Genomic DNA, 26,936 nt, shown 5'->3' with positions numbered 1-26,936 from the left:
CTATTGGTGTTATACTCTCCCAATTGAGGTTCTCAAGCATGATTTTGATTGTGGCCAATGTCTCATCCTGTGGAATGCAGGTATAAAGAGATTCCACATCAAAGGATACCAGCCAGTCCTTTTCTGTGTCAAATGACAACCCTTGAATATCTGAAAGAAGGTGCTTGGTATCTTGGATGAAGGTAGGCATTTGTGATACCATAGGGCGAAGAAAAGAATCCACGAAGGTAGAAAGTGGTTCGAGTAGGGAGCCGATCCCCGAAACGATCGGTCTCCCTGGTGGTGGTCTGGTGGCTTTATGTATCTTAGGCAAGACATAAACGTACGGTGTTATTGGAGCCGTAACTACCAGATAGAGTGCCTCATGATCCGTGATCCATTTTTTCTCATTGGCTTCTTCCACTTTGCTGGTGATTTCTTTAATCAAACGTCTTGTTGGATCCAATTGCAGTTTTTGGTAAGATTTTTGGTCATTGAGTTGACATAAACACTCATCTCTATGAGTCTCGTTGTTAAGAAGAACTATCGCTCCCCCTTTGTCAGCGCGTTTGATGACTAGATCTGAGTTGTTAGCCAGATTGCGTAGAGAAGTTTTTTCCATTCGGGTAAGGTTTTGATATTGATTACGGTTGCTGCTCGTAATGTTCTCAAAATCATAGTGTACAGCTTCTTCAAAAGCAATGATGCGTGCTGGAATCATGTGCATCGGTGGATTGAAAGTTGATTTTGGACGTAATCCAGTGTTGGTAACGTTTGTCTCTCCTTGTTCTCTGTCCTTAAAAAAGGCATTGAGACGAATTTTTCTGAAAAATGATGCTAGCTCTTGACGTGTTTGGAACGCATCCCCTTTGTACGTAGGCACAAAGCCAAGCCCTTTCTTCAAGACTTGTAGTTCAAGTTCAGTAGGTGCATAAGAGCTCAAATTGATTATTATTTGTTTGTGCCGCTCGTTGTCGCTGTTCCTGGGGGTTGAGCCGTCATCGTTGTCGCCACAGGTGAGTTCCAGCTCACCCTTGTTTTCGGACCTCTTCTTCTGCCTCTTTGGTTGATGGGGCCAAACCCTAAAAAAGGCTGTGGTGGCATCATCTGATTGTACGGAGGGTACGGAAAAAACTGTGTTTGTTGTTGGTTACCCGGTGGAAATCCAAATGGTGTCGGTTGCCACCACGGATTATATCCTTGCCCAAAGGGATTACCCCTTCTGGGACCTCTTCCTCTTCCTCGCCGATTGGATGGTCTGCCAGTCTGGCCACCATAGTTCGTATTGTCATCCATGTTGGAGTCATCTTCGCTTGATGAAGTGGAATAATTTGAACCATATCTACCACATCTCCGGTTGAATTGTGGTGGGACATAGTCATCGCTTGTATATGGATATACTTTATCCATAGCGAATTTATCCAGATCCTTTTTAAATTTTGTAATTTTTGTGGTTAAAATAGAATCCCTAAAGTCTGTGTTATTTTTGTTTGTATCTTCAACTTGTTTTTTGAAGGATTCCTCTGCTTGTTTTTTATCTGATTGTTTTTTGTACACTAGACTTACAATGGCTTGCTTAATACTGGCTTCTAGTGTTTGTATTTGCACAAGGATTAGGTCGGCTGCCTTCTTTGCAGTTGTAATAATCAGTATTAACCAGTCTCTGGTGCATTTCCATGCGATGAGAGACCAGTCGCGTAGGAAGGTTTTATCACTGAGGAATAGGCGCGGGGCATTTGTGAATATTAAACCAGATGGTGCACAATTAGCCCTAAAATATTCTGTCATTACGAGCCCATGTACTTCCGTTCTAGAGTGTGATTTTTTCAGTGTTGTGAGTTTTGCCCAGTCATCTTTAGGTTTAGATATAGTGTTGGGAGTAATATCTAAAATACTGGGAGTGCTAAGTATCTCACGTGTCATATCTTCATCAAAGGTCAAACCTAGTCTCTCTGCCATTTTTATACCTCGGGCCTTAGCACTTGCGCCACCCAGAAGGACAGAAGCCACCCCGTTCGAGCTAAAGCAACAAAGAAACCTGACCTGACAGACAAATGAAACGCAGGAATACCGGTGTTGTATAATACTTTATTTACATTTTTCTAATATCATATAATTTTTTCACTCTATTGCAGCAGCATTAGCACATAGTAAATCTGGTCCTGAAGAAAGCCGCTGATACTTTGGAATAGATCAACAGGCTGAAACATGTCGACCATTAAGTGACAGTGGTTTTATATCCATACCACTGTGTTGTTTCATTTTAACCCTGTCAAGTAGAACACATTAATAAGGGTTATGTGGTGATTCTACCTAGACAGTTTTAATGTCACCCATCCACTCCTCAACACAGCGCTGCATACTTCACTACATCCATCATCTCACATATGGGATTACCATCCTGTTCCTTACCTAAAACATCTCTGAGCTCCTTCTTTAAACACCGAAGTAGTAGCTCCCAGTGGGGACTAGGTTTTCTACACTGGTAAGGAGGACCCATATGATGAAGCATGTCACCTTCGGGTGAGTGAGGGTTCTTATCCTTAAGGGATGTCTTCCCCAGCTATTTTTCACTTGTAGTATTTTGTTTGAGAGAGACACTACCTATTTGCTCATATACACATGTCAGAGACCATAGGTGTACAATCTGGTATTTAGAATGCCTGCAGGGTACCTGTTGTGCCGCCATCAGCCTCCGGAACCCGTGTGAGGGTTGCGGCGTTGTTAAATACTGTTCGTAAGTACCTGCACCTGGAGGAGTGGAGAAATGGTAGAGAGACTCTCGTGCCCGCACCCGCTGCTAGAGCGCATGTGTGGAGTGGAGACCGAGCTGGCGTGTGCGCAGTGCGGGCTGCTACTGCGCATGTGCGGTAGTTCTGGGTATAGCGCATGCGCGGTAGTTCTTCGTATAGCGCTTGTGGTATCTCAGTTCTGGGTATAGCGCATGCGCGGTAGTTCTTCGTATAGCGCTTGTGGTATCTCAGTATAGGGGGGGCAAGGCATTAGCGCCTCTGTAGTGGGAACCTGGGTGCTCCGGAGAGACACCAGAGTCGAGGGGCAGAGTGCACTAATTGCATTGAAGGATAAGGCGCCCCCATAGTGGGCAGCTGGGGTGCTCCGAGGGCTAATAAAAGGGGAGGCGCAGTAATAAGCGCAGTAGGGTGGGTGGGCCCCAGTAGGGGAGGGCAGTGTGTTATGGCCCAGACAGTGGGTTTTGCAGAATCAGGGGAGCCACCCAGGCACAGAGATCATAGGTTAGCCCATGTAGTGGGGGTTACAGGTTAAGGGAATTCCATGGTATGGCATCATTAAGTCCATGTTTATGGAGGGAAAGACGGTAGATCCACCGCTGTTCCTTACTGAGGAGGAACTTGTCATTATCACTCCTGTTGGTAGTGCATTGTTAAATCACGGTCCAAGTCAGATCATTTGGAGTGTGGTTGGAGATGAGGAAATGTTCTGTCAATTTGCTGATGTTTTTCTTGCATCTAATTGTGCTTCTGGGTTCCACCACTCGTGTACGTACTTTGCGTGTGGTGGTACCTATGTAGCGGAGGCCACATGGGCAAGTCAGGAGGTAGACTACATTGCTGGAGTTGCAATTGGTGTGGTGGTGTTTTCGGTAAATAAGAATATGCAGCACTGCTGTTATTTTACAGTATTATGAAATTCAGAATTTACAACTGAAATTTGGAGTAAATAATTCTAGTGGTCGGACCAATACAGAGTAGGTTACCGAAGATTCTGGTATGTTCTGTGAAAAGGAGATGCTGCTCTTTAAATGTGTCCAGCAACTGTGTGACCAGTAGAATAGGGCCACTGGTAATGTAGAACCCGCAGTCCTTCGTTTCGTTTGATTTAATTTCAGGCGTCCAATTAAAAATAAATTCCTTAAGTAGACGCTGCCCAGTGGAGATGTCTAGGTGAAGGTTCCGCCAGAGCCTCCAAGATCTCCTTACCGAGCTGGGCTTTGGTGGCCGCGAAATTAATGTTCCAGTAGCTGAATATGCAACAGTTTGTCTGTAGTACGATTATTCTTACATGGATCGTCATAGCAGACTACCCCGGACATCGGCTTGCACCCCAGGCACTCAGAGGCTGTTAATAGTGAGCAATGGATAGTCCCTGAACTGTAATGGTCGCCTTCTCCAGGCTGCGCTTCACTGAGGACTGATGATGCTCCAGCGCTCTTCTATCAAACAGATTGGGTGCTTCCCTGCCTTGGAGCTCACTCCATTTGTGCTATTTCTTACTTTCTTGAAAACAATGAATGGTGACAGGTAAGTCGGTAACAGGAATCATTTTTGAGGCATTCACAGGTTAAAGGCAAACAAAGCTCGGCTGGAAACCGTATCTGCCTATTTCCTGCCAAGTCTGCCCAGCAAAGCTCTTCTCATCTGGAGTCTCAGGTTGCTGATATGTAACGAATGCGGCACACAAATGACCGCTGCTCATAACTAATTTATTCATTGGCACAGTGTTGTATAGGGCCTGCACACACCTGAAGGGTCTCCAGGCACATCCACTCCCTTTTGTCTCCCACCATTTAGTGACCTCTTATCTCCTCCTCCTCCATCTTTTCTTGCTCTGTACATTCCCATGGAGTTCCTTGTTTAAGTTGTTGTCCACAACAGTGCTTGTTTCTTCTTTGTGACATGGACTATTGCATTGGAAGTTCTTAACCTCTGTCTGGATGGGGGGTGGAGGGGAGGGTGTCTGGATACATTCCACACTTCGATTGTAAATCTCTATCAAATCCATATAATTAAATAAAAAATACTTATTTCACAGCTAGAGATTCGTATTTTAATAATACAACTTTACAATATCATCAATGCGCTGTGTCAGTGCAAAGATTTTAAAATTTCAGTGTAAAAAGTCAGACACACCCAAATACGGTTCACTTTCTAACAAAATTCTGAAAAAAATTCTGTTACAGTACCATCATTTTTCTGATATCAAGACCTACATTTTGTTTTTTTGACCAGAGGCATCTATAGTCTCACAGCTTTCCCCTAGCCAGAGGACACGGGCAACACTCTTCAGTAGCATAGCTGGCTACTGACGTTTAATGGTTTTGATACATTCTCAAGCTAGAACAGACCAATTATTTAAATGAAAGAATCGTTATGATTTTGCTTTGAAAATGTGTGACTTACTATTGTAGTACTCTTGGTTTACCCCTGAGTTTCAGTAATGGTAAGCCAGGAGAGTAATCCTGATTTACCCTTGATTTACTCCTTTAATTCAGGAGTAAACGAGTTGTACAAGCCGGGTGTACTACATTAGTAAGTCTCAACAAAATCTCTTTGAACCAGGCCCTGGGTGTTATGAAAAAAAGGAGCAAAGAGGCTTTGTGGTACTGAATAGCAAATTATTGGAGCCGGGGTAAGGGGAGAGCATCTACAGGTGTCCTGACACTAGTTTCTACTTAGGTGATTAAGAGATCAGTGGAGGTTATAAATGTGTCAAGTGGCATGCATTTTTCAGTGGTTGAATTTAGCTTGAGAAATAACATTCTTAGATACTCCCTTCTTATAAATGTCTATATCCATAAAGAAGGTCATTGACAAATGAAAGGGTGGCTAGAAGTATTTGAATTTTTTTCCAGCACCTTTTAGCAAAATACCTGGAAGCAGTCCTAATAATACCAGGAGATGTCAATGCTCGTCTCTTTCCCAAACAGTTGAACCTGCAGCTGGAAGAAGTTTTGGAATCTTATAACATTCCCCCAGCGCAGTTTCGTCCTGGTGTCATCAAAAAGGAGGCCAGTGGTTGGCGAATCATGGTCTGATTTATTTAAATGGACGATTCAAAAATGATTTGCCAGCAGCAGCAACTTTCCGGCAGGGCCAGTCCTCAGGCCCCATTGACTATATATTTATGTCCTTTTGGCAATTCAATCATTTTCAGATGTAGGAGGTGGCAAATAATGAGGGTAGTGATCATTGGGCAACTACAGCAGTTCTTGACTTGTGCGAGCCAGGGTCCGCTGACAGGGTATTGCCTTTAGGAATGTCCTATCGGCGTAGGCTCTCAACACGCTTGGACTCTATTCATCTCCAACAGTTAGCCGCCCTCCAATTAGAGGAGAAGATTGATATCCCCCCCAACTATTTTGATGATATTGTGCGGTACAATAAAATTGTATGGCAAGTTTTGGGTTGTATCACAGTAAACATAAGTGGGAAGGGTATGCGAGCAGACCCTCGTCCCAAAAGGGGGGCTCGTTGGATTCCACCTGCCAGGAGCTGAAGCGATTGGTGAGACCGAGAGCCAGGCTCCCTATCCTCCCAGGAGCTGGCTAAGATTAAACTCCAATATAAATGTCTTGCGCAGGCAAAAAAAGCAGCCTTCTACCATAATAAGGTGGAGGAGATGCAGGGAATTATCCTGTCCAAGGATCAACAAAACCTTTGGACAAAAGTTAACGCGTTTAGTGCGCCAAATAGGAGAACCCTCATTTGTGTGATCCCAGAAGAGCAGTGGGCTACTTATTTGACAGACCTGTATAGGGGTTCTTCTGGTTCAGATAGATCCCAGACAATTCCTAGGAAAAAAACTCCCCGTCACCTGTTTATCAGTTAAGGAAGTAAAAGCTGTCATCGAGAAAGTAAAGCTCTACTGAGCTGCTGGCCCCGATAATATCCTGGTAGTAATAATTAAGATGAATAGTGTTTGGTGGGCCACGGTTTATTCCTCCCTGTTTAGTTGGATCGCCACGTCTGGCTCTTACCCTTTTTAGGTCTCGTACCTGGCCATCGCTGTCTTGCCTTCAAGACCTATAGTCACCAGCTCTGCTTCCCAGGATGGGCACGTGCAGCATGACTGAACCGAATCAGGTTATATATATATATATATATATATATATATATATATATATATATATATACGCACACGCACTCACTCGCGCACACTCGCTCTCGCGCGCTCTCTCGCTCTGCTCCACGGGCACAGGAGTGCGGGGTAGGCTCCCGTCTGGTTCCTGTCTTTTTGCGGCCCCAACACAGGTTGCCTGGCTTCCTGTCCAAGGCGGGCTGCGGCGGTGAGTTTGTCAATTAATGTGCTGGTCTTTTTTGGGGTGTTGCATAAAGGTGTCGGAGCGCTTTACATAAGCGGTGCATTTCAGACAGACGCATTCATTTATAGGCTCGAGGAGAGGGAGCAATTTCCTTAGCTTTCCGTTGAGCACTGGTTGCAGTACAGACGTGTGCATTCATTTTTAGGCACAGGGTGAGTGAGCGACTTGCCTAGCTTTTTGGGAGCACTGGTTGCATTACAGAAGGACGCATTCATTTTTAGGCACGGGGAGAGTGAGCGATTTGCCTAGCGTCCCGTGAGCACTGGTTGCAGTACAGACGGCAGGTTCATTTTTAGGCACGGGGAGAGTGCATGGCACGATTTCCCCATACCTTACTTAGCCAATTATTCCTCGCCTACCATATTAAAAGGAGAAACTTTACCGCAGGGGTGGAGCGCAGCTGTCCTTTGCAGACGGAAGTCACAGCGCTTGCTGCTGTGTGCACTGAGGCGCACAGACCATTCCTGCCATTATTAATATTAATTAAGCATGGAGCCCGCTCCTCAATGGGCCCTGACAGAAGTGGATGCCTGCTTGTGCCCTGGAGGAACTGCAGGACTACTCATCGGCACAGAGTCTCTTGAGGACGCGTCCGGTAAGTGTTTTATTTTATTATTCTTTTATTTTATTTGCACAAGTGTCCCGCCCCCCATAGATGCAGGCCGCCGCTCTTCAGCAGTCCCCACTGTCCTTTAGATGTCCTCTTGTTGTCCTTCCCACTGTGTGTAGTTTCCTGGTCAGCACGGATAGATGGATTTGATGCTAGGGCTTAGTTTGTTTCTTCTTTAGCCGTTCTCACTTACATTGGCATACTGCTTGTGACAGGGGCTTGGACTTAAAGTCTTTTTTGGGCCATTTGTTGCCAGTTGCAGTACTTTCATGGCTATATGTGGAGGAGCCTTCGGGAAGTTGCTTACTGCGGGACTTTGAACTACACACCCCGGAATACCACACTTGTGAAAGTGGTGATCTATGATGAAAGAAACTCCGTGATGCACGTAACGTGACCCTCAAAGGACCGTGGTCCGTGGGAAGTGGGCCATGGACTGAAGGATACATGCATCAGCTTTAGTACGTAGAGAAGCAAGGAAAGAGTGGTGAGAGCCTGAGGATCCTTTTATTGCCATCATGTTGCATGTATGCAGGCAGAGGCACTCAGGCCACAGAAGCTTAAGGCTGCACGTGCTATGCAGGATGTGCCAGCTGCAGCACGGAGGCGCCCACAGATTGTAATGTTTGGAGCTGCAATGTAATTTTCACCACCCTAAACAGTCGCAAAATAACACATGAAAGAAAAACACACTCTGCAAGAGGTAGAAACACACACAGTCACATGCACAGGCAAACACACCAAACAGCTGTCAAAAGTGGTGGCAGGGTAAAACGTAAGATATATAAATACACATTTAGGCCACCACGGCGGCAGCAAATAGAGAAAAGGAGGAGTTGCACAGACCAGCACATCCAGATGTGCACGCACAGATGGCGTGCACCACACGATCCACTGATGTTGCGAGGAATGCAATGCTCACACTCTTTAAAACACAAACTTTCAGGAGTAAAGTAGGCAGCAGTTTTTATTTGATTATCTGTCACAGCAGGGTTGTAATATTGACCTCCACCAGGCTGGGTGTCTACTTGTAAGTCCAATTCATTTCTGAATGCTCTCATATGTGCTAATGTCACCAGCACACTCGAGAGTACCTGGAAATACTGGAGCTCACGATCTCTTGTTGTTGCTTTGGCGGCCCCCTCCCACGGGCTCGCGAGCCGCGCAGCACTTCTCCAGCACAGCTGCAAACCCCGCATGCGCTGCCACTGGGCACGCCGATTTGCACGCTGACGGCGTGCCTTTCACTTTCACTTGCTCTGAGATGCCGAAGCCCCAGGGGAGAAATCACCTCCGCAAGCAGAGGCAGCCCAAGTGGCTAGATGACCTCGGGCTGTGTGGAGACGGCCAGCCCCGACGCTCATGCGGGTCAGGACACTGGCTGCTTAAAGAACTGCAGAGGAGCTCTGGAAGACGGGCCAGCACAGCAGACGGGCAAGGTAGGAGCTGGCGGGCCTATCTCTGAGGTCTCACCTGTGTTCTAGATGTTGTGACGCCTGCCGACAAAGAGAAAAACCCCTGCCTGAATTGTGTGCGACTGCTCTGTTACTGACAGCTGCCTGAATTGTGTGCGACTGCTCTGTTACTGACTGCTGTCATTTGAGGTGAAGAACACCGAACACGTCGGATTGCATGGCATGGGGGGCGCACTGAGTGGTAGGAGGAGCGGCCTGGACCACTGTATGTCTATGCTGAACCCCCTCACTCCTCAACCCCCACGCCCCCCAACCTGGACTGTTGCAGAAACCCATGGCCCAGTAGTCTTTCAGGTAAGTTTAGGAGCATCATCTCCCTATCAAAGTAGTGCCTGGATTAGGTGATTCCAGGGAGATGCGGAGATGTTTCTGATCAAAAGCCAGTCACTCTCTCGAAGTCCCTCATGTAGGATGCACCTCCCTGTACCCAGGCCTGGTTCCTATGTGCTTTATCTTTTCTACACTCCACACCTCGCCCTTTTTTCTCTGACTCACCTTCCTCTCTCCCAACTTCACCCTCCTTTCTCTCCACTTCAACTTACTGCCCACCCACTTCACCCTTCCACCGACTCAATTACAATAACTTTTATTTAAGTATTAATTATTTAAAAAAATTAAAAGCCATTGTTATTTGTAATATCAATACATCTAAGTCACGTAAATACAACACATACTGCATTACAAATGCTATAGGGGTCACAATTGCAAAAGTTATAACTATTGGCATTGTCATACACAATGCCAATAACTCAAACTTTAATGTTGCGAGACCTATTGCATTGTAAATGCTTGTTCTTGGAAAGGGTCTGTAGTAAAACTTATTTTTAAAAAAGGAAGTTGTACAGACCCCAAACATTATAGGCTTATTAACCTCCTGAATATCTCACTAAAGATCTTCTCTACGATTATTTTATCCAAACTAGAAGACTGGGCCCTTGAAACCAAGAGAATACCAATAGAACAGGTTTTTTTTCAGGAGGGTCACTCCACTATAGATCACTGTTTGCATTACGGGCCTTTATCCGGGAGTCATTGGAGGTAAATCAAAGGCTGTGCTGTTGTTTTGTAGACTTTAGGACAGCTTTTGACTCTGTGGATAGGGTTATCCTTTGGGGGAACCTTGTTGGCTGGGAGCGTCCGGTAAACCTCCTGAGTGTACTCCTATCTTTGCATTCTGGTAATTGGGCTCTTATGGATCTAGACAAGGCAGGTTGGTTATCCCAAAGAATCTCCATCGAGAATGGCCTTCGGCAAGGGTGTGTTTTACCATCCCTGCTTTTTAGTTTATTTTTAGCTGACCTTCCCGCCTTGATCTCCATTACAAGTCTTTTTTTCCCCAAAGTTGGGAAACATCATATTGACTGCCTGCTATATGCAGATGATTTGGTATTACTGGATGGTACTCCAATTGGTCTGCAGAGGAAATTGGATGCTTTAGCAACTTATAGTAAGCAGAAACAGCGTTGCTTCAACCTGGAAAAGACCAACATTTTGGTTTTGGGCAAAAAAGTAAGGAAATTGAATAGGCACTTGAAAACATGGGAGGTGGAGCAAGATGACCAATATAAATATTTGGGTCTGACCTTTAGGAGGAACCTAAACTGGGACCCGCATCAGGATGATATTAAGCAGAAGCCCCTATTGCAAGCCGGTTGCCCACCAAGATTTAATAGTAGCTTTCTTATACTACACTACTAAAGACTTATGAAGGGAAGATTCCCCCGCTGGGTCTGTATGGGGGAGAGGTCTTTTCCCTTGATCCAACATATAAATGGGATAGATTAGAAGGGGCAGGGCATAGAAGGCTTTTATTTCTCCCTCCAGGGCACCATGTTACAAGCCGTAAGGAGAGAGTGTAAGTTTGTTTCCTGGAACCTGATGGCCTTTACTCGGGCCCTAAGATATTTTAATACACTCTCTGATGATGATGAAGTGTCCAAAGTTTCCAAATTGTGTTTGGAAGAGATTCAACGTAGTGAAAGAAGGTGGGCAAAGGATGTAAGAACCAGATTAATTGCCCTTCGGAACCTCTATACAGATAGTGGGCCAATTCCATCCTGGTATCCCTTACCAGGCAAGCCGGTATTAAGAGTATGTTGCTTTGGTGTCCGAATCCAACAACTTATCTTACCTGAGCAAGAAGCAATCTATCAGCTTTTCACTTTCTACTCTGGGTCAGGACAGTGTCTTTCCCAATTTGTTACAGTTACCAGATCCAGGGTTACAAAATGAAACATTAAGGGTCAGGGTGGGATGTAATCCAATTTACTCATCCTGCCCAAAGCGGGCCTGGGTCCAGGACAATAGTGGCCTCTGCCCCTGCCCCACGAATGTAGAATGATTCTGGCTGCATATACTAATGGACTGTGTTTTTTATTCCGCAAATCGAATTACGTTTTTAAGACCTCTATTTTTTAGGTCTCGGGCCTAGGGTCACACTGCGTAAGCAGTGTGGGCGGAGCCCGGATTTTATGTTTTGGCTACAGTGGGGCTTGAACCCGACCCTCTTCTCCATTGGCTGGCTTCCTAAACGGAGGCCAGCCATTGGAGGAGAGGGGCATCACTCTGTTCAGGCCCCGTCTTTTTGCGATTCGCGGGCGTGTTTTTTGCAGTTTTTAAGCCGTGACGTCATCCGTCACTCAATTGCAAAAACCATGCCCCCGAATGCGAAAATGGCTTTGCTTTTCTTATGCCATTTCGGCTCCACCGCCGCCGGAAGAAGTCGCTGAGTCCTCCGCCCCAGCCAGTGAGTTATTCCTCGTTGTGCTCGTTTTTCACCCCCCTGTCCCTCGTCCCGCTCGCTTGTCTGCCTCCCACTCCCCTGTTCCTCGTTGTGCTCGTTTTTCGTCCCCCCCCCACTTCCCTGTCCCTTGTAATAAAAACTGCATTCACTTGTTGATTACTGCAGCTGGGGAATGTTTTTTAAGCAGGGGAAACTGTAATATGAAATTGGATGATACTGCCTTGAACAACGGATACTATACTGTAAGCATTATTCACATTGGTCTACAGTGATCACACACTCCTAGAAATCCAGACTGGGGCGCCAGATGTCATTTATTATTCATTACCGTTGTGGAGTGAGGGGAGAAGCAGTGGCACATCAGAGATGGAGTCCTAAATGAGTTATAATGTCTCTCTCGTCCTTTAAAAGTAGTAATAAAATGTATAGCACTGTCAGCGAATCTAAATATGTGGTTTACGCCATGCTGTTTTTTTATGCAGTCATAAACAACTTTTTTTAATCATATCCGGGGCAGATAAATCCGAGCAGCATGTAAAATCTCATTTACTGTGCTGTGTTGTGCTCGTTTTTCGCCCCCCCGCACCCCCCTGTCCCTCGCCCTGCTCGCTTTCCTGCCCCCCCACCCCCTGTTCCTCGTTCTGCTCGTTTTTCGTCCCCCCCACCCCCCTGTTGCCCTTGTCCCGCTCGCTTGTTTGCCCCCCACCCCCGTGTCCCTCGTCCCGCTCGCTTGTCTGCCCCCCCAGCCCCTGTTCCTAGTTGTGCTCGTTTTTAATCCCCCCCACCCCACTGTTCCTCGTTGTGCTCGTTTTTCGTACCCCCACCGCCTGTCCCTCGTCCCGCTCGCTTGTCTGCCACCCCCCACCCCCCTGTTCCTCGTCCCGCTCGCTTTTCTGCCCCCCACCCCCTGTTCCTCGTTGTGCTCGTTTTTTGTCCCCCCCACCCCCCTGTCCCTCGTCCCTTGTCCCGCTCGATTGTCTGCCCCCCACCCCCCTGTTCCTCGTTCTGCTTGATCTTGCATTTCCAAAGAGTGTTAGCTGTTTCTACGATGCTGTGATTCTGTATTTGTTTCATGCAGCAGATTACTCTTGTACAGTATAGGGTACACCTAAACTGATGAACTGAATCACCTCCTGGTGTTTGTAACATTGACACTGTTAGCTCTGGAGTTGAGGATGAAGGCAGTGCACATTTCTCACTGCTTGTGCGTGGGTCATAAAAGTGTTCAAATTTCAGGCCATCCAATCCTTGGCCGCTCTGCAGAGTGCACGTAGCTATGGTCAAGTATTCTAGTTGTTACTGTGATTCTGTGGAAATGTGGGTGAAGAGCCACTGTTGTTGAAATATTTACAATGCGGAAGTGAAAGAAAATGCAGTGCTTGCAGGTGAGTGGGTGCGTTGTGTGTTTGGGTTGGGGAAGTGAAGACGATGGGAGGTACATTCAGGAAGGAGAGAGTGGAACAGTGGCGGCTGGTGACATTTGAAACCGGTAGGGCGTAAACTTTCTGTCGGAGTGCACCGTGGCGAGCGAGTGTAGCGAGCGAACACGAACATCTTAAGAGGTGGTCGGGGGGTTCAAACGCGAGAAAATTTTGAAAAAAGAGTGGGTAAAGGGGGCATTTTCAAGGAAATTTGAGAAGCAAGATGGTTAATAAAGCAGTTGTGAAAGTGCAGTTACTACATTAATAAAGGGAGCCATATAACAACATGTAGGTACTGACACAAAGTTGGTTTTATAAAAATGGGTCTAATTGGTAAAAATGATAGCACAAGTAATCGAATACATTGGCTTGCAGCCATACAATATTCAGTCAGGTCTATGGGGGAAAGCATGTAATATTGCAATAATTCAGGGTCTGCCACATTACCTAGGAGCTATATATTTCCAAAGCTGAAAATCCTCTGCATATAAAAATGTTGTGCCAAATACAAAAATGGATGCAGGGTGGTGGAGCATTGCTGCTACAGAAAATGCAGTGCTGGCCTAACTAATACAGTTGGCCTAGTTGCATCTCCAAAGTTGGAAACTTTGTGCCAGTATCTAATAGCCAACATTTTACATGTGCATTAATAACGTGGGTTGCTTCTAACGGTATGATGATACACCAGCATACCACACCCTGTGACATCACAGACCGAATGTTCACTGATGCTCATTGGGACAGAAGACAGCTCACTGTGCCAATCAGCCACTCAAGCTGCCTGCTTTGCAGTTTGTGATGCAATGACAGGTGCAAGTAACCAAATATACAGGTTCCAGTTTCACACATTATTAGCATTCAGTAACTACACGTACTGCTATGAAGCCAGCACCCACTCTGCTAAAATTGGAAAAACAAAGATTAGATTGACATTGCAGATTCTACAATTGAACATGTGTAGTAAATAACACTGCCACGCCTGAAACCTAATTGTGAAGTTATGCTAAGGACCACTGTTCCGCCATAGTATATATTAAACTGCATGCAAAGGACCATTGTCATTCCAGAAAACATGTTATCCCACAGCAAAAGCACAATTACCATGCCGGAAGTCGCATTGCCCAGGGAAGGAGCACAACTCTATCATGCCAGATGAACTAACATGGAAAGGGTACCAGATAGGTTTAATTAAATAAACTCTACCCTGGGAACACATATGAAGCCCTCTTGAGGGGAACCAACCAGATGTTTCGACCGTCCGTCACCTCTTCACACAGCTTTTCTTCCTGATCCAAACATCAACATTCCATGGAAGGCATCACACAACCACTCAGCTAAGGCGGCTCCCAGAACATTCTCCGCCTGAGCACGCACACAGCAACGAATACAGGCAGCACCTCAGAAAAATCATCACACCTAGGCAGAGGCTTTAATGCTGAGGAATTAATATACAGTCCACCAAAACTACGAGGCGCACAGTCCTGCTGTACTCTGCTCCTTTTTCTGAGAACTTCCCTTGCACAAACATGTCTCCCAGGCAAGTAATATACACAACTCCTATTTACATTTAACAGTAGTCACTCTGAGCCCACGAATTTTTGAGTAGTATGGTGAGCATGGCATACTTGTGTGGTGGACATTTGTAAAAAAAACAAAAACTGAAGCTAACATTTGAATATTTGTCCATCATATTCCTCGTCCTTACTTCGATAGCGCGCAAGAGTCATGACAGTGGCAATAAACCTTGTTACACTGAAATTATGAAAATGTCACACTCACACATAAGCAATCTGAACATGGGATAATGTACATATTTGTTTATAGGCATTCATATTAATAATATATGTTTGGGTAATGAATATGGGGCACTTGTATATATACAAACAAAATTATTAATTTATCTGAGAAGGTGCAATGCAAAGGTTCTCCCAATTTAGTGGTCGCAATGTAATGACTCCCCATGCAATTAATGCAGACTACCTCTCTTTCACGAGACGCCAAGCAGCAGCGTACCCATGAGGGAACAGCCAGGCATAAACCATGCATGCAGATCCACAGACATTTTTATACTATTACTTTTGTTGTGGAAGAGGCCAAGAGGGCTTTGCCTCTTCTGGGTCATGGCCTCTCCCAATTCCAAATGTCGAAATACTACATTGTACTCTTTGCTTCTGCATATATTCTACATATTTAAAATTACACATTTATACATATTTATATATTTTAAAATAGGCATGTAATTCTTTGAATTGGTGTAACTACTAAAACCACCAACTTAGATCTACAGCTAAGGGCATAGGTGATTGGCAGTTCACTTCGCAAAGTGAAAGGTCAAGGATCTTGTTTTAAAATAAATAACCTGCACAGAATTAATGTTTTCACGGATGCTGTTCACAGTTTTATCCATCTGCCTTTCACTGGCCCTGACTACCGACCTGCAGGAGGCGGAACCATCGTCCTGAAGACTTTCGGTCCGTTTCCAGATCCCACTGACACGCTGGATGAACATGATAAAGGCACGTGCACAGCACTGCACACAATACCGGCCTCGGCATCACTAGGTGACCTGCATCCGGTCTGGGGTGGAAACTTCAGAAATAAATTATGGGCGCACTTTAACCTGCGATGGCGCTGCGAGGCCCCAGCACTGGCAACACGTGCGCTAGTAGACACATGCCTACAACATGAGAGGAATGGCATGCAGGCCAGCAGCTAATGCTGTTACTCGTACTCGGAAGGGCCAAGGGCTGAAATTAAATAATATATGTGAAAATAAAATAAAAAACGTACCGGGTCCGCGCTGGCTGCAGCCTCTACTCGGGTCCCGTTGGCGCCTGAGGAACAGCCTCTCCGTCCTCTCCGTCCTCCGTCACTGCTGGCAACACCTCGCTCTCAGCCAATCCGATTGACCTAGGGCAGTGTTACGCTCTGCCCATTAGGAGACCGAGGCCTTTGCTCAACCCTCGCTTTCATGCCCAGCAGAACAGACACTAGTGCGCATGAGTGGGCACGGAGGAAAATTCGACCTCCGTCCCCACTCATGCGCACTTGTGGTGACAAACAAACATGACGTGGACCGCCCACCGGGGTGGGCGGTCCGAGTCATGCTGACTGACATGATTGTTGTCAGTTCAACCTCGGCGTCTTTTTGAACTTGAGTAACCTCTGAGAGTTTACTTATCAAATTGACGCCGAGGGAGCTGCGTGTGCTGGCGGCTTGTGGGGCAACGCCCCAGCGCCCTTAATGGACGCACCGCCACTGGAGTGGAAAGAGATGTAAGATCTGTTGATGGGCGAGATGTGGGGAGAAAAAGGGAGTACATGTCTAATGGTGATCATAACAGGAGTGACTGAGACGCTGACGACCACTGCCCCCTTCCACAGGCCTCAGTAATGTTTAAATACCGGTCAGGTGGCACACTTGAAATCACAGATATGTAGTTTATCTTTAAGCACTGCACTTAATTATGTAGGTGTTTGCCCCTTTTAGAAATCTCTCACTACTTTCATCCCACTTAAAGCCAGGTATTTTCCACCTTAGGGAGATAATAGGCTGTGTCTAGAGCATGTATTTAACCCACCAAGCTGTTATGCCAGTTATTAGATCTAGAAACTACGTTCCTTGAAGTTTCGGTCACTTTGGAACCAGGTTCAGGAGATGATGCAGCTCAAGTAATTCCAATGAGAAGGTTTTCATAGTGTGACTGTTCGTTGGGAATTCGCTTTTAAATACAAGTGACGTTTTCCTCCTTGCTTTATTCTAACCTTTGTTCCAGAATTTATTTTAGAGGACACGAGAAGTAGGCAGTTTTCCATGAATAATTACCATTTTGACAAGGGCTGCACTGTACAGAGTATGGGCGAATCCCCCAGTCAGGGGAGAGAGAATCTTTATTTCCCTGCTTCAAAGAAAACATTTTGAGCCCCCCTGCATTTCTCTAAATAAAATGGCAAACACTGAACATACGCAGGCATCTGTGTGAAAAAGAGTGTTGTTGAGGTGACCAGAACACATCCAGTCACACCTCTCACTATATAATACTCACTCTTTCACTTTTTACTACTCGCTCTCTAATACTCTCTTTACTAATAACTCTATCCTACTCACTCTCAACTACTCACTCTACTATACTACTTACTCTGTGTGTGGGTGCTAATGCAATAAGTCTCGCATATGCAAGCGATTAAGCTATTGGCAATGTAAATGACAATGCCATTTATGTATGATTTAAAAAAAAAAGAAAAAAAATCATGAACAATGCTAATAGCTCTACCTTTAATTCTGCCGAGTCCATTGCATTGTAAATGCTTGGTAAATATGGTACTCTTCATAGGGGAAAGCTGTGGAGTTATCAGAAATGCGCTATTTAGATGTGGCAGTTGCAATTGCTCGGTTTTTATAGTCCATTAAATAGAATTTTATGATGAATTACAATGTGAGGGGTAGTTGGGTAGTAAGACTGGACCTTTTTATTGATTTTAATTGTTAATTGTGCTTTTTAGACTGTTTTATGGACAATCGTCTAAACACACTTATTTTCTACCTACCTTTCTGAGCAGCTCACTGGCAGAAATTGAAAAACTGTTCTCTCTTAGGTGGTCTAAGGTTATCAGGATGTTCTTCTTAGTGAAAGAGCCAGTCATTAGGTGTAAGTAAACGTTTTTCTCACCCTGTGAAGAGAAACGTGAAGCTCCACCCTATGTTGATCATCCGTGATACCTGCAGGGCAATCTGGCTTTAAACACCCCTTGGACTCTGGTTAGGAATTACAGGGACCATAAGGATAGCATAGTCATTATTGAAGTTTGGGTAAATGTCCTTGTTTTTTAAAATCTATTTATGTTCATTCCACTAGTCAAAATAAATAATAAACGTTGTCAGTTGATGAGGTTCGGATTAGCATGCGGGCTATTCTGTAAAGGAAGCACATTTTACAACAGTTGGTTTGAATGTAGTTTAATGTATTTAGGAAAGTTTGTGAATTGGCCATAAGAGTTAAGGTAAGTGTTATTTAAATAGTTAACTAATATACATAAAAACATTTTTGGCAAAGGACAGTGTAGAGATTAGACTTGAGGAAAAGAGAATACACTTTAATTTTAAATAAAGTGTATATAATTAAATTCAAATTCTATTTTATTTAAAACAAACATTGGAGTGAGGTTTTGAATAGGGTAAGATACATTTTGTAATCAAAAATGATTTAATACTAAAATGACTGAATATTTATTATTGGCAAGAGATACAGTTAGGCGTTAGGGATGCTGAAAACTAAAATGAGAAGATCGTTTGATGTAATGGAAATTTTAATATTAAAATGACTGACAACTTAATGACAGATTAAATAAAATGGTCAATGAAGAATAATGGTAGGTAGGACTGGAGAGATAGTTGTATGTATTCCTTTAGGATGACTGGTTTGTAAACTCTTCTCCTGCTCGAGACTGGTAACAGAGTGACAACAAACTTCCTTTTCTCCCTCTCAACTGCAGAAGTTAAGACGTGGTAATAAGCAGGAAACCTGCTGCACTAGACTCCAAAAGCCAGTTTTACTCTAAGGTCCTTTTCGTATAATCAAGCCTGGATGGCAGGCTAATACATCATTTCTAGTTTGACTATTGGCTGTTTTTATGAGTTCTTTTGTGTGATGGTCTGGGATCAGATTCAGTTTTACTATAAACTTTAATCCTTAATCTAGTTTGCTGATACAGGCTATCTGTTCATAGTCTAGCCTTCAGAGTCAATAAAAGTTCTAATGCACTCTTTGGCGAGAATGGTAAGTTGAGTTGTAGCCAGTCTGTGCACTTGAGAAGTCTATGATGGGAATACTCCTCGCTTTACTCCCCTACTTCTGGTGGGGCCACAGTGTGTGAGCGGGATACTCCGTCACAAATACTCCCTGACCAACTGCAATTCATGTGTCATAAACAGGGACCTCCAGTTTGTAAGTCCACCTTCTTAATACCTTAACTTCCTTCCCCTGGTGTCTTCAGCTGACGTCCTACTGCAGAGAGCAGTAATATGTCGCTAGTGCAGAACCTTGCTGTTGCTAAATCCAAACTTTTGATAATTGTTCTTTTCGATATTTTTCTAAAATGAGGGTTATTTTTTGTAAAATTATTTTATTTTCTGTGAATGAAACCAAACTAAATTAAAAGTTCCACAGTAAGCTAATAGTGGGGCAATTCTAGATTGGGCATAAAAAAAGTAGTGTGGTCTAAATTACCTTGTAATTAGCCCCTTTTCCTTACCCTTGATTGTTCTGATGTTTAATATTTGTTTTTATCACAAAGGGAATGACTGTTTCATATTATTAAATTTAATTTCTTTTCTTTTCTTTTTTGTTCAGCTACACATCTTTTCAGGCCTCGTTGACACTTTGAAGAGCTGGTCGCCGTTTCCATTGGATAGAAGGAAAGATAACACATTACACCAGTTGGTAAGTTTACAAACCACACCTTTACTGTCTTATACATGGGCTAGTTTGTAGGTGCTTGTTTATGCAGACATTCTTCCTACACTCCTGAACCGGAGCAAGTTCAGTACAGTGATTAACCGCATGCGTGCGGGCGGAATTCCGCCCGTACGCTGGGATTTACTCATTCCCATGTTTCATGACGAGCTGGGCTCGTCATGAGCGTGCGAGGAGGCTACCTCATGACGAGCCCAGCTCGTCATGAGCGTCGAAGGGGTTAAGTAACTCCTGTATGAACCAGAACAACTAGCAAAAACAAACCACAAATAAGATTTTTTCTAACAGGTGTGCGGTCCTTACAATGGGGTGTCTCTTTGGCAGTGCGTATTGGGGGTTGGCCAAAGGGCCTGGCCTACCACCATGCCCTGCGATTAACCCCCTCCCCCACCCCACAGTGGATTGGTTGCACAACCTTGCTGTGTGTAGCCAACCATGTACCATGTGGTGGAAGCTTGTTCAGTGGCTCCTGCTGCGCCTCATGGGAGGGCTGCGGGAGTACCACTGTACTGGCTGCCTGAAAATGTTATTTTAATCGTAATCTTGGGGGGAGGGGATTGGGGGTTTGTTTGTGGCCCCGCAACGACCCAGACCGAGAAGGGTAGGTTCCTACCACCTGTTTTTCAGGAAGGCTCATGACAGTAACTTTTGTAATGATCTTTGCTATGCCTAACTATTGAGGAGAAGTGACTTGAACCCGAATTGGGATGGTCCCTTGATTTGTATTATTAAGGTACCTCATTGAAAGGTCATCAGAGTGATTGGTTCATTTTCCATAACCAACCACCTGTGTAGCTAGTGCATCACGATAGGTCCTGAAGAATTGGCGAGTGATTTACACACATAGGGCAAGAAACATGTTGACCATGACTACACACACATAGACACCTCCAACCATTATAATCAGCGGTATCCCTATTCTGGTTTTAATTGGGACAAGTGGGCTTGCAGATAAAATTTCATTTTGGAGCACCACCTCGCCTCATTTTATTTCTCCTCACATCACTTCACATCTACACCACTAGGCCCTCACACCCACCTCACCTATACGGCTTGGGAAAAAGATCTCCGACAAAGAGCCACTCATAGGATGCCCGTCGCACATTGCAGCGCCGGCCTGACGAGGAGCAGGCCCTATGATGAAGCATGACACCCAAATGGGTCTGTGAGGGCCCCACTTCCCAAATTGGGAGACACCCACACTCCACTACTAAGTAAGGGTGTTGACCAACCTAGCCTCCTTCTTCTTTCCCCACCCTACAAGAACTGCATACTCCTTCGGTGCTACAGTGGTTCCGCTGTGTCCTTCCAAAAGGCACCCGTGGCCCATCCAGATGAAAATTCCTGGAGCCGGGCTTGGACAGGATTATGTCTAGTGTGCAGAGTCCAGAGAAGCATAGTTTGGAGTAGAGGAAGGCAAGTCAAGCGTTCATCCAGGTGTGACAGAGTAGTGGTGCACTGTAGGACAGTACCGGACTGAGAAGCATAGTTTAGATCAGTAGAAATCAGAAATATTAGATGCATAGCTCAAGGCTACAAATGTGAGAATAAGATTTCAGACGTGCAGCAAACTGCAGAGATGCGGGCCTGAACAAGGCCAAACCGAGAATTCACCCTTATTATCTCTGCCAATATCCTTTCTGCCCCCATCCTTTGTTTACTCTCCTCTATGTCCTCATCCTCCTGCACATGACCCGTTGGCTCACACTTCTCGCGAGAAGTGACAAACTCCTCCTAAACAAACCTTTTGTTAGGAAAAGTGCAGAGTTTTGTGTGTAAGGATCTTGCTCAGGGAAACCCTACGGGACCAGTTGCCAGTGTTCTGCTTACTTCTGTTTTAAAGCTACGTGGCTGCCTTAACCCCTTCCACGCTCATGACGAGCTGGGCTCGTCATGAGGTAGCCTCCTCGCACGCTCATGACGAGCCCAGCTCGTCATGTAAAGTGCGGTTTTAAAAATCTCAGCGTGTGAGCGGAATTCCGCCCGCACGCATGCGGTTTTAAAGCAGCAGTGTGACTTTTCCTTGTCGGAGACACTAATTGGGCCTATTGGAACAGTTTTCATTTCAGGTTTACTCTGTGAAAGAGAGTTTTAGTGAATAGTGCCACACTCTGTGCAGGATTAAACATTTCCAGCGAGTTATTAATATGTAGAGTTACATTTTATTAAAAGACCAACATTGGAAAGACGATGTTACTTCAGATGCGCATTCCATTTTTATAACTGCAGAAAGAGCTTATTCTCGTCTCAAGGTTTGTTCTGTGATTAAACACACTGGAGAGACGCACATTCTTTAAGGATATTCAGGATGGTACCTTATTTGTTGTTATTGATAACTTTTTATCTGATTTTATTTCAGATTAAGGTTTGTTCGGTAAGCTTTATGTCAATGCTTATATAGGTGCGAATTCTTGCATATTTCAGTACATTATGTCATGTGTAACTGATGGAAGCATTAAATCATCATACAAAGTGGTGTGAAGCAGTACTAATCTCTTTTTTTAATATGGTTTATATGGCACACATCGATTTAGTGTTGTGTCTACATAGCGCTATTAAAATGGCGCGTTTACTATTATCCAAATAGCGTCTGTTTGAGTTAGAACCTATAAAGATCGAAACTTACATGTGCTTTACCCAGCATTTAAGCCTGTGCCTTGCTGTATGCACATAGATTTCTGCAAAAGATGCATTAACCCATTGTGCTCCATTACTGCTTTATAGTTGCAATTTTAATTAGTTGAGACACACAGCACTACCCTTTAAAGATACTCCTATCCCTTTGATATCTCGACATTATAGCACTTTGCTGTGTTTGTCCAGAAAAGTAGCTAAAATAGGAAGCTGGACTTAAAAAATCGATTGTTACCTCAAACAAGCATTTGCAAAGTCAATAGGTCCCGCCTTTGGAACCTACTGGCTTTGCTGTTTCTTTTTCACAATGCCCGACAGCATCGGTAAAAAGCAATGCTTTTAGTCGATGCTGCTTAGCAGTGGCAGAAAAATAAGCTTTGTGAAACCCAGTATGTCTCGCCTATGTGAGCTATTGGCCTTGGTAATTATTTTTAGCCAAGCTGGACAACAGTGCGGCTGCTTTGCAGCATGGCTAAAAATAAAAAAGGTTACAACATGGCCAGCGCAAATGTGCTTCTTTTTAATAACAGAAAAAAAAGACATTCGGCTGGGGGATGAGGCAACACCGAGGGAGGACGGGCAGAAGAGTAGGACGCAGTTGGAGGAAGAGGACTTGTGAAATACAATAGAAAGCTTACACACAACGGAGGGCGGGCAAGAAATACTGGGGGGAGCGGGGGTGGGGAGTGGGCAGTAAGGGCTGTGGAAGCAAGCTGTCAACGGAGGTGGGCAGGAGGTGCTGGGGAAGCAAGATGACAACTGAGGGTGGGCAGTAGGGACTGTGGCAACACGCTGACAACAGAGGGTGGATGAGGGGACAACAAGATGACAGCGGAGGGTGGCAGACAGGGGAAGCAAGATAACAATGGAGGATGGACAGGAGGAGCTGGGGAAGCAAGCTGACAACAGGGTGGGCGCCTTAGGCTTGAGCTGCCTGGTAGGTTTGACCCAAAAAGGTTAAACGTGACTGGGCCGCTAATGCTGTGTAGATTTTAAAATTGTTTAGAAACATGGTGTAAGGCCCTTGGTATTTCAGGTTCCCAGACTGTGGAGTAACCTAAAGCCGAGCCTGAGGGCAAAACCTAAACCACCCTCACTGGAAACTAGGGAAAAGAAGTGTTCAGAATGCCTATGGGTAAGAGTTCGCAACTAAGGAATATCAGATCTGGGCCTTTAAGACCACAAACTTCTCCTTACACTCCTCCGTACAACCAAGTGATTTGAAGTATCCACATGGTGATGCATGGTGCTTTACAAACGTATAGATCAATTTGTCAATAAAGAAAAAGATGTTATACAACACTGAGTTAATAAGGAATCAGGAAAGGGTTACGTTTGTTAGCAAAGCATAGGTTTACTTCACAGGTATAGTCATTCTATACAGTTTCCTCCCAGTGATGTGCCGATGACTACAAAAACAATGACTATTAAAAAAAAGCTGTGGCAAAGCCCTTATTGCACTCTTTTGTTTTTTAAAACATGCAACGGCAAAGCCAGTAGGTCTGGCAGTTTTGTTAGGAGAAGTGTGTGGTAATAGTTGGGTAATCTTGTGTGTATTGTTCCTTGCAGTCCTTTAAAGAAAATATCAACATAATGCTACATGTGGAGAAGTGTGGCTCAATGGTTAGAGCGGCAGACCCTGATGCAGAGGTCTACCCCGGGACCAGGGTTCAATTCCCCGCCTCGGGGGGGGGGGGGGTTTTGGGCTAAAAAATTCCACGGACCTGATAATTCTCGCCTCGGTGCCTATTCCAATCATGGAGTCCCACTCTGCAACTCTGGGCAATAGCTTGCTTAATCTCCACAACGGCCCCCACAACGCTAAGGATGCCTGGCCTCCACCTTGGGGGTGCCCAGGAGTGGACACTTCCCAGGGAAAGCCAGGATGGGTTCCACAGCGGTATTCGTACAAGCGCCTTGAGACCCTTGCGGGTGAGTAGTGCGCTATACAAGTATCAATTTACATTTACACTTTTGGGCGTTAATAATATGAAAGCCGGGAGCAGGGTGGCTTTGTTGAGCAGACTGCATTTAGAGAGCTAAGCCGCACACTCAGAGAAGCATGCTATGGAAAGAAGTCAGAAGATGACGTTTGTGTTGTGTGTGAAATTTGAAAGGTCTAACCGGCAAAATATCCTATAGGAGATACTTCTGACAATGGAAAGTATTTTCTGTGCATCTTTAATAAAGCCTATGTGCGTACAGGTCCTGAGTTTGTGAACAAAATTAGCTGTAAATCCACAACATGTTTTCATAACAGTAAAGTAAAAAAAAAGTGCAATGTTGAAAAGTACACAGCTTTAGCATATTGTAGAAACAAACAGAACACACTTACTAAACAAAAAAAGCCATAAACCAAGAATTAAAATGTCACGATGTCAGTAAGTCAAATGTATCAAAGTACACAAACTGTCTATGAATTAAAAGTTCTATTCCTGTTTCTTCTGCATTTTCACTAGAGCCAATAGCCAAAATAGAGTGGGAGCACAAATGGCACAATGTAACTTTCCACTAAATGCCCTGACCTTGATGGAGAGCACCAAAAAATGGCAAACTGTGAAAAACCCATGAATTGAAGGACTGAAATGGGCTTACCAAAAGCCTAGTCCCTCTGTTATTATTCTTATAAGTATATTTTTAAAGTCTGAGGTATCCTAGACAATTAGAGCTGTTTACTTCGAGACCTAATAATACATTGGAACAACGGGAAGCTTTGATTAGGAAAGTAATGGAATAGCAGGAGAATAGGGAATTTCTTCTGTAGGACTATCAGAAGATTAGTTGGCTTGGTAGTTGATACCCACTGCCAGCGTCTTTATTTTAGTAATAACGCAAATTTTAATATTCACTTTTATGCGTTTGGATAATCAACTTTTCTTTCATAGCATTGTCACATTAGGGGAAGAAGGAGGTTGAAAACTGTGCATTTTGCTGCTCGCTCCATAGGATGCTTCACCTTTTTTCTTTTCCTCCACCGCACTCTTTCCTGATGTAAGGATGTGGGATTTCGCCTCGACTCCCTGTGTACCATCCTGCGACAGGAAGTTCTGCTGCAGGAGGATGTGGAGCTGATAGAGCTTCTCGACCCCGGTATCCTGTCTGCGGGACAGCCAGAGCAACCGGAAACTCGACGACATCTTCCCAAGCTGCGCTCCCTAGCAACTCCTAATATTTGGTAACTTTCAACTAGCAGACTTGTGTGTCCTGTCCTGTACAACACTGTCGCTGTCTCTGCATTGTGATTCCCTAAGACTGTTTCTGTCACTAAGGTAGTCCTAAATGTCACAGAGCTTCATGTCAGATGTGAGTAGATCCTTGTCTTTCAGATGTGCACTTCTTAGTGGATAAGTAAGACTACAAGTATCTTAATGTAATGAAAATAGCGGGCCAGAATGATCTACGCATACCTTTCATGACAAGATATTAGATTGCTGGATATCATTTTGTAAATGTGCTGAGCTTGGGCTGGAGTGTGAAAAAAAAGTCTGGATCTAGTTTGGCTGATACCACTCAAGAATACAGTCTTTTTTCGATTTGAGCTATGCCAAATTCATATCTAATTTCTGCAGCTAAGTACATGTGCCCAAGAAGAAGGGAGAGTGTTGTGAACTTGGAGTTAAACCTTGCTACTTCCTGCTTCATCCTTTCCACTAAAAGTTACTGAGAAACTTTGTAGCTTGCATTGCTAACATCACGGTGCTGTCTCACATCCAATATGATATAAAATGCTTCATGTTACAAAAAATTGAGATATTATCCAGTTTTTAAAGTCATGTAGGAGATGCAATTAATTATTTATATAGCTACAAGCTGTTTTATTTACTCCTTTTTGATGGAAGAAGTTTAACTAGAAGGACCTGCCCCCATGAAAGCATCATTTCTCTTCATTGCTTTCCTGCTTATCCATGAATTCCTGTTTTCCCTCCACTGCTCTACATATACTCTGTATTTTGTATTTCCACCAGCATGGGCTCACAAACACTTTACACCCTTTGTTCCCCTCAAACCAGTCATCCGATTATAGATGATCTGTCCGGCGCTGTTGTGAGATTGGGGTGTTTTCATTGACCTGGAGTAGTCAGTGTTTGTTGGCTGTACAGAGCAACAAGACCATTGTTGTTCTGCTTAACTTCTTTAACTAAAGCAATTAATTTGGAAATCTGCATGTTTTTTTAGTGATGATTTGCCTATGCTAAAGTAGCAAGAATTTAGGTAATATTGAGTAACCAATCTCAAACAGTTCTTTATACTTTCTCCTTGGGCGGAGTGGTTTGGCGTAGTCAGATAGCACATTTTAAAGACTCACTTGCATCAAAGGGTCAATTGATGGTGATTAATGTCCCAGTAGATAGATAATTGAGTTGTTTAATTTGTGTGGACTGGCGTATTTAAATAAATCTGGAGTAATGCGCTTTTGGATCTTGTAAGGTGATTTTGTGCGTTTTTTATAGAATGCATCGGTGATGACACCACTGAGACAAGGCCTGTTGCCTCTACTTCAATATGAAATGGTTTACTAT

General features: G+C 44.3%; 1 protein-coding gene across 3 annotated transcripts in view; it reads left to right on the top strand.

Annotated features, from left to right (window-relative positions):
- Window positions 1-26,936, top strand: part of VEZT (vezatin, adherens junctions transmembrane protein) — a 280,161-nt gene that overhangs the window by 103,242 nt on the left and 149,983 nt on the right. For all 3 annotated transcript variants that reach the window (XM_078675941.1, XM_078675933.1, XM_078675924.1), the window contains exons 3-4: window positions 19,660-19,749; window positions 25,413-25,591. In XM_078675941.1, the coding sequence (XP_078532067.1) occupies window positions 19,660-19,749; window positions 25,413-25,591 (269 nt within the window). The remainder of the gene's footprint in view (window positions 1-19,659; window positions 19,750-25,412; window positions 25,592-26,936) is intronic.

Source organism: Lissotriton helveticus, chromosome 1_1 (genome assembly GCF_964261635.1).
Source record: "Lissotriton helveticus chromosome 1_1, aLisHel1.1, whole genome shotgun sequence".
Classification (NCBI taxonomy): domain Eukaryota; kingdom Metazoa; phylum Chordata; class Amphibia; order Caudata; family Salamandridae; genus Lissotriton; species Lissotriton helveticus.
Note: the sequence above shows the minus strand (reverse complement) of the source record. Positions and strands in the feature narration are given on the sequence as shown.